The sequence below is a fragment of the Myotis lucifugus genome, unplaced genomic scaffold (genome assembly GCF_000147115.1).
Source record: "Myotis lucifugus unplaced genomic scaffold, Myoluc2.0 scaffold_168, whole genome shotgun sequence".
Lineage (NCBI taxonomy): Eukaryota > Metazoa > Chordata > Mammalia > Chiroptera > Vespertilionidae > Myotis > Myotis lucifugus.
The window spans coordinates 80543-89516 of record NW_005871216.1 but is presented as its reverse complement, the minus strand read 5'-3'; the positions used below and the strand labels follow the sequence as shown (position 1 = coordinate 89516).

Sequence of the window (8974 nt, the reverse complement as noted above, 5' to 3'; positions counted from 1 at the left end):
TAGGGACCCTACCAGTGCACAAAATTTATGCACTGGGCCTCTAGTCTCAAGATAAAACCTCTAGTTGGTTAAGGTTGTTGTTAAGAAACCAGGAAATCATGGTTACTGTTTCAGTACCACAGCCTTTCTGTTAAATACTAGGCAAAAATTCCTAGAACTTAGTTTCTGAAATTTTAAGATTTCAACATTTAAATACTATCTTACTAATGGTTGTTTTATTTTTCAATCATGTGCAAAAAGAATGGTGCAGCCCTGGCTGGTGTGCTCAGTAGTCAGAGCGTCAACCTGCACAACAGAGAGTTGGGAACTTGATTCCGGATCAAGGGCAGGTACTTGGGTTCCCAGATTGTTCCCCACCCCTGGTCAGAGCATGTGCAGGAGGCAATCGATGTGTCTCCCTCACATCTATGTTTCTCTCTTTCCCCTTCTCACTTCCACTCTCTCTAAGGCAGTGATGGTGACCTTTTGAGCTCGGCGTGTCAGCATTTTGAAAAACCCTAACTTAACTCTGGTGCCGTGTCACATATAGAAATTTTTTGATATTTGCAACCATAGTAAAACAAAGATTTATATTTTTGATATTTATTTTATATATTTATATGCCATTTAACAAAAAAAAATCAACCAAAAAAATGAGTTCGCGTGTCACCTCTGACACGCGTGTCATAGGTTCGCCATCACTGCTCTAAGGGATCAATGGAAAAAATATCCTCACTCCTTGGATGAGGATTAAAAAAAAAAAAGAATTGGGAGCATAAACATAGCTTAAAGTTTGCTGAAATTTTTAGGTAGTAACTGGATTTACCAGCACTAAAGAGTAAAGCAAGGAGGTGCTGCCAAACCACCCTCTGACTGAGACTATTCACCAGTGAAGGTGTATTAATCATCTGTAATGAATTCACAATTTTAATTAACGATCTTCATCAGTGTTCATCTACTAATGATACTGCCTATATGAATTTATCATAGTACAATTACAGATTTCTACAGATAAATAAAATGTCAGACTTTTGTTTTCATAATTTCAATGGCATTGAGTGTCCCCTGGCAATATTCATGTCTGTCAATCAGCATTTTAGAGTATGTGTACACATAAGTAAAATAATAATTTAAAGAATACATGTGATTTTCACAGTGCAACAACAGAAAGATATAAACTAGGGGAAAATCATCAACGAGCTAAAGTAGTGATCAGACTGGCACACATTTCAAAAAAATCCATGGTGTGGCTGCCCAGGCGAGGTGTAACTGAGGACAGTGTGCTTCCAGTCAAGGAGCCAGTGAGGGAGCTTGACAGTGAATAGCTCTCGGCAGTCACAGAATCAAAACTTGATCTGGGTCTATGTAAGCCAGCAGTAGAAGAGGAACGCTGAGGTGTTGAAGAACCAGACCTCTGCTCCATCACTTCATCTGAAATGGACCAAAGCAGAGCAATTTATCAGAAAGGTATATTTGCCCCAGCCCTTCTTATGAAGATGCTATCATCAGAGAATTAAGTAAGTAAACACATCTGGGCAAAGGCGACTAAATAATAAATGTCATATTTCAGTGTTTTAGGAGCAGGTGACCTCTTCCCTCCCCAACAAACATAACAGACATCACTAATTAATCACAACACTTCCATACAGTCAAAATGTGACCCCCTACATCCTTCTCAGCAAGGATTCGGCATTAACCTTGAAATCAAACTATATACTTGCATGTGAATAAAGCACATCCTGAAGGATTTTCTTGTGGTGTATCAACAAAAAATCATTAAGATAAAAGTAACCATTACACAGTGGTTCTGAACCTTTGGTACGCAATGAAACTGCTTGGGGTGGGAGGTGAGGAAAATCTTTTTTAAAATGAAGATTATACACCATGACCAAGTGGGATTTATTCCAGGGATGCAAGGCAGGTATAATATTTGCAAATCAATAAATGTGATACATCACATAAACAAACTGAAAGACAAAAATCACATGATCATAATCAATAGATGCAGAAAAAGCTATTGACAAAATGCAACACCATTTCTGATTAAAAAAAAAACAACAACTCTAATCAAAGTGGGAATAGAGGGATCATACCTCAACATAATAAAGGCCATATGACAAACCTACAGCCAACATCATACTTAATGGGCAAAAAACTAAATCCATTGCCCCTAAGAACAGGAACAAGATAGGGATGCCCACTTTCACCACTCTTATTCAACATAGTACTGGAAGTGCTAGCCACAGTGATCAGACAAGAAGAAAACATAAAAGGCATCCAAATTGGAAAGGATGACATGATATTGTACATAGAAAACCCTAGAGACTCCACCAAAAAACTACTAGATTTAAAAAAGGAATTCAACAATGTAGCAGGATACAAAATTAACACCAGAAATCAATGGCATTTTTATACACCAATAATGAATTCTCAGAAAGTGAATCTAAACAAACAATCCATTTATCATAGCAACAAAAAATTAAGATGCTTAGGAATAAACTTAACCAAGGAGGTAAAAAACTTATACTCGGAAAACTACAGGACGTTAAAAAAAAAGAGATAGAGGAAGATACAAACAGGTGGAAGAACATACCATGTTCATGGATTGGCAGAACCAACATTAAAAAAATGTATTATACAAAGCAATCTATAGATTCAATGTAATCCTTATTAAATTACCAATGGCATATTTCACAGATCTAAAACAAATACTCCAAAAATTTATATGGAACCAAAAAAGACCCTGAACAGACACAGAAATCTTAAGAAGAACAAAGTTGGAGGGATCACAATACTCAGTATCAAGTTATACTACAAAGCCACTGTATTCAAAACATCCTGGTACCGGTACAAGAACAGACATATAGATCAATGGAACAAAACAGAGACCCCAAAAATCCATCCAAGCCATTGCGCTCAATTAATTTTTGACGAGGCAAGAGCATACAATGGAGTCAAGACAGTCTCTTCAATAAATGGTGTTGGACAGATACATGCAAAAAAATGAAACTAGATCACCAACTTACACCATACACAAGAATAAACTCAAAATGGATAAAAGACTTAAATATAAGACGTGAAACCATAAAAATCCTAGAAGAAACCATAGGCAGCAAAATCTCAGATATCTCTCATAGCAATATGTTTGAGATACATCTCCTAGGCCCTAGGGCAAAGGAAACTAAGGAGAAAGTAAACAAATGAGACTACATCAAAATAAACAGCTTCTGCACAGCAAAAGAAACCATCAACAAAATGAAAAGGGAGAACATATTTGGCATACATTTAATAAAGTGTTAATATCCAAAATATACAAGGAACTCATACAACTTAACAAAAGGAAGACAAACAATCCAATTAAAAAATGGGCAAAAAGGTAGTAGCATAATTTACAATAGCTATTGCAATTTACAAAATAGACCCTAAGACAGAAGTATTGAACAGACTGTCAAACCTCAGAAGGAAGGCAGGGGAGGGGTAGGGGGTGGGAAGAGATCAATCATATATGCATAATCCATGGACACAGACAATAGGGTGGTGAAGGCCTGGGATGGGGGGTGAGGGCAGGGTGGGAGAGGTCAACGGGGGAAAAGGAGGACATAGGTAATACTTTCAACAATAAAGATTAAAAAAATACTATATTGTTTTCTCAAAGCAGTCATCAATATTATATTTTAAAGTACAGTGCTTCCTAATTTGAAAGACCAAAAATATCCGGTGTTTTATTTCCCATTATTTCATTAGTTTCAAAGATGGTAACACACACACACACACAAAGGGCAAAGAACCTAAATAGACCTTTCTCCAACGGGAACATACAGATGGCCAAGAGACATATGAAAAAACACAAACCTCGGTGGACCAAATGTGCCCATTGTCTATTAAAATGACAATGACATATCACCTCACACCTGTCAGAATGGCTATCATCAACAAATAAACAAATGACAAGGGCTGGCAAAGATGTGGAGAAGAGGGAATCCTAGTACACTGCTGGTATGAATACAGACTGGTGCAGACATTATGGAAAAGAGTATGGAGTTTCCTCAAAAAATTAAATATGGAATTGACATTTGACCCAGTGATCCCACTTCTAGGAATATATCCTAAGAAACTGAAACACCAATCAGAAAGAATGTATACACCCCTCTGTTCATAGCAGCACAATTTACAATAACTAAGATCGGGAAATAGCCCAAGTGCCCATCAATAGATAAGTGGATAAAAAAGCTGTGGTACATTTAAACCATGGAATACTATGCAGCAGTAAAAAAGAAGGATATCTTACCCATTGAGACAGTATGGAGGGACCTTGAGAGTATTATGCTAAGCAAACTAAGCCAGTCACAGAAAGACAGTATCACATAATCTCACTCTTATGTGGAATCTAATGAACAAAATAAACTGTTGAACAAAATAGATCTAGAGACGTAGAAGCATGAAACACACTGTCAAATCTCAGAGGGAGGGTGGGGGGTGGTGGAGGGTTGGGAAGTGATCAACCAAAGAACTTGAATGCATATATGCATAACCCATGGACACGGACAATAGGGTGGTGAAGGCCTGGGATAGAGGGTGGAGGGTGGGCTATAAGGGGTCAATGGGATAAAAAAGGAGACATATGTAATACTTTCAACAATAAAGATTTTTAAAAATCTTTTTAAAAATGCAGATTCCCACCCTAGTCAGTTTGGCTCAGTGGATAGAGCGTCAGCCCTCAGACTGAAGGATCCTGGGTTCGATTCCAGTCAAGTGTACCTGGGTTGCAGGCTCAATCCCCAGCCCCAGTCAGGGTGTGTGCAGGAAGCAACCAATTGATGTGTCTCTCTCACATGGATGGTTCTCTGTCTTTTCCCCTCCCTTCCACTCTCTCTAAAAAATAAAATAAGGAAAAATATCCTTGGGTAAGGATTAACAACAACAACAAAACAGATTCCTAGTTGCCCATCTCCAGAGATTCTGGATTAGTAGGTCTGGGGGCAGTTCCCAAGAATCTGCATTTTAATAAGAATTCTGGGTAATTTTTATAAAGGTGGTCTAGGGACATATAAACACTGCTATAGATGGTGGTATTTCAAAAACAAAATTTAAAAGCTCTGTTTAAATCAACTTCCTGTATCTAAACTCTCCTGTTCCATTCAGTTCCTGACCGTTGTTTTATTCTGTTGTTATACTACTTTGGCCAATGAATGAAATAAGCACATTTGGTCCACCCAGGTTGACTCCTGGCACACAGTGAATATCTGGACAGGACCTCCTTCCCTGGCTCCTCTGGCTCCTGGATGGCCACGGGCACCGAAATCTAACCTAAATCCCAAGAGAGGCCTATTTGGTCATTTTGGCCAATCAGGATGAGAGAAGCTAATGAAGGGCAAGTTTAGATATTGTAATACTAACAGTAACAAATTATGAATGAGGGAATGAGATAAAGAACCTGACAACATCAGCTAATTTTAGTTAAAAATTGCTTCCCTGGTTTTTGCTCCACAACCAACACGTCAAATGACTTTTTTATGGCAAGGAAGTACTTCTTTTGGAGAGGTGCTGGGTTAGAGATATTCCATGTGTCTTTGATCTTCTTCATTTCACTTAAATTTTTAGCTAAATCTAGATTACTTAAAAACCAGTATAAAAGACCTACCCACCATGCCTTTGAGATGATTTTAACATCTTGTCAACTAGTGCCAAGTTTTATCTTCTCAGAATTCATGCCTGCATAGCTTCCTTACCATCAATGCTTTTAAAGTCCAAAAGATAACTTCTATTGTCAACCAGGTAAAGCTGTAAACTCATTTTCACATAATTGCCAGTCACTGGGTTTTTTCTCCTTACACGAAGGTGGTATGCGTTCACTACCTAAAACAAGAAATCTTTGTGAAGGAAAAATGTTAAAATTAACAAACTATAAAATATCTCCCTATTCTTATTGCAAAGAATATAAAAATGAATCACTGATAGAAGTGGGATAGAGAAGAAATTCCGGATGATCCCTTTTTATATTACATGGTAATTTAGTATTTTTAATCCTCACTAACAATACTGTTTACAGCAATTAAAATTAAAAGAAACTCAGAGATTATAGAGTCTAGCCTTCATTCTATATATGCCTCACTTTAAAATGGTAATTTTGGCTGCCCAGCCTCAACTTGAATACTTTTACCTATAAATATGGAATAGAAGAAATAAAGGGAAACTAATGTGTTACAGGTTTGTATCAGGCATTGTTAACAGGTATTGTCACAAAATTTAAATATCACAAAAAATCTGGTGAAAAATAAATATATTATCTGCCTCTGAAGATAAGAATACTGCAGCTCAGATAAAGAAGATTCAGGGTTTACAAAAACATCTATCAAATTAGTTACAAAAATTTTTTGGTAAGGAATTTTAAAGATATTAACATCTCTTTTTTTTAACTGACTATTAACTACTTCAGAAAAGAGAGGTCTGAGTTTTAAATGGGTTTAAGGAAATATTTTATCTATGCCTTTCACATACAAAGAATGAAATGAAAATGACTGATATATTCAAACATGTCAAGTGAATATTTACATGGTATGTTTGAATGTTTTTCTTCTACCTTTAAAAATACATTCACAGTCCTCAAAAAAGGAACAAGCATTAAAGGAATACCTGGAATAAAAAAAAATGCTTTTATTCCCAACAAATAAATAGAACTGAAATGAATTTGAGCGCTTATATTTTTAAAGAGTAAAATGTGGGCTGAGAGTAAGAATATATTTCGTAATTAAGGACTGAAAGCACCAGCCAAGAGAGGTTTTCTCAACTTAGAGAAAATATTTGTTGACTGAATAAATATATCCTGATGTATACTATGTATTGACCACTAGCTGTTACTGATACTGACAAAGAGAAACTCTGCCTAAAAGGGGAGAGAGAAATGTAAAAACAGTATCTTTGAAGACATATGACTTTGTATTGCTATAATGCAGTGGTTCTCAACCTTCTGGCCCTTTAAATACAGTTCCTTACGTTGTGACCCATCCATAAAATTATTTTCGTTGCTACTTCATAACTGTAATGTTGCTACTGTTATGAATCGTAATGTAAATATCTGATATGCAGGATGGTCTTAGGCGACCCCTGTGAAAGGGTCGTTCGACCGCCAAATGAGTGGCGACCCACAGGTTGAGAACCGCTGCATATAATGAATGCTGAAACAGGTGGACTATTTTCTCAGGTGATTTCAAGTTGATTACTTTTTGTTTCTTTGCCAAAAATACTATTTTGTAATTCAAAAATATGCAGGTCCCCAACATCAACATACTTCTTCCTTACAGAGATTTATTTGTCTTGTTTTGAATGCACATGGTATATTATTGCAAAGAATGGCAGTTATAGCCAGAAGTATCAAGACCACTAAATTTCTATCTAAATAAGAAACAAATCTTTAATTGACCTCAGTACTCAACTCAGCAGTTGAGAGCAGTTTACTATACAAAAAAAAAATGGCTTCTACAAATGATCTTAATATACAATTTCCTACCTTCCATTCAAAATCCAGCTGCTTCATAGCTCGGTAAACTTCAGCCATAATGTCATATGGTTTGCTTTGACTTCGGATTCCAAGATGCCACTTGGCTTTCTTTACAGCCAAAGATTTGGGCTTAGTTGTATTCAGTGCATCCAATGGACATCTTGCTTTAGGGCTGTCTGCTATAAGCGGTGGCATCCTTTCTGGATGAGGTTTCAGGCCTGGAGGAATATGCATGGCACTATCATCCATAAAGGAACCCGTTGGGGGACTAGAGGCGAGGTAGAACTCACTGGCTTGGTTCATTATTCTCCGATTGTCAATAATAAGATGATAGGCCACTGCAAGCTGGTCTTGAGGGTCACCACTATATAGACTGTTCATTACTTCTGATTCCGTACACTCAAATTTTTCACACACTTCTTTCACAGCCTCATCATCAATGACATTAGCATCATAGGAGGGGTCTTCAGGAAATAAGTAACTGGGCAAATCTTGTTTAAACCATTCATGCTCTCTAGGAAAAACACCACAATACACTATTGTAAGAACATGCTTTGGCAAGTCCCAAATAATTTAGACATGGGCAACACAATATAACAGAATCAGAAATACCTAGTTACTTACTAGCTATGTGACCCTGGGTGAGTTAAATAACCTTACCCTTGAAAAAACTATGGTTATTCAGACTTGGTATTTGGCTGACATTTTCTCAAAAATAAACAAAATGAACCTGTCACTGTGAAGGAGACAACTGGAAGTATTTGATGTCAATGATAAAATCCAACCTCTCAAGCAAAATTTTAGAATTTTGTGTTTTTGTATCTGTGTGCACGAGTCTGAAAACTTCCCAATACTTAAAGACTTTTCTGATAACTTTGTAGTGATGATGATAATGATAATCTATATACTAAAAGCCTAAGCGACCATTACGGCAGAATGACCAGTCGCTATGATGCACATTGACCACCAGAGGGCAGACGCTCAGCACAGGAGCTGCCCCCTGGTGGTCAGTGTGCTCCCACAGCGGGAGCACCACTCAGCCAGAAGCTCGAAACGGTCGCTGAGGGCACCAGGTAACACGTAGCAATGCCCTGCTTCCTCTCCCTAGCGACTAGCCTCCTTGGAGTTTCTTCAGCCCAGGAACCCAACTTGCTTTATAGCCAGGTGCAAACACTTTACAGTTCAACCAAATGTTTGTGAAGCCTTTTCCCAAAGGCTTCATTTCATCTGATTCTCTCAGAAGTCCTGCAGTAGATAGATAGGAGACTCGGTAGAATCCTATTTTCTTTTCATTAGCAAGACAATGGAGATTTAGAAAGTTTAGAAACTTGACCTGACTGAAAAGAAGTAATGGTGGACCTTGAAAATGACTTCAGGTTTTCTCACTGTGCAGAATACAGTCAAACACTGCTACAGTTAAATATTTTACCCTTTTTTTTTCCCCCTGTGTGATCTACAATATAATCTGCTTCATGTGATATTACTGCTGTGTGCTGA

The 8974-nt window shown here is 37.4% G+C and overlaps 1 protein-coding gene across 3 annotated transcripts in view; it reads right to left on the bottom strand.

The window, feature by feature from the left end:
• Window positions 1–647: 647 nt before the first annotated feature.
• Window positions 648–8974, bottom strand: part of PRKAA2 (protein kinase AMP-activated catalytic subunit alpha 2) — a 25942-nt gene continuing 17615 nt past the window's right edge. The window contains exons 6-8 of one of the 3 annotated variants that reach the window (XM_014462065.2): window positions 7487–7991; window positions 5709–5835; window positions 648–1410 (exon numbers count right to left, since the gene is read on the bottom strand). In XM_014462065.2, coding sequence (XP_014317551.2) covers window positions 1172–1410; window positions 5709–5835; window positions 7487–7991 — 871 coding nt within the window. In that variant the 3' untranslated portion in view covers window positions 648–1171. Of the gene's footprint in view, window positions 1411–5620; window positions 5836–7486; window positions 7992–8974 lie in introns of all 3 variants that reach the window. The other 2 variants (XR_002831044.1, XR_002831045.1) reach the window with 2 other exon arrangements.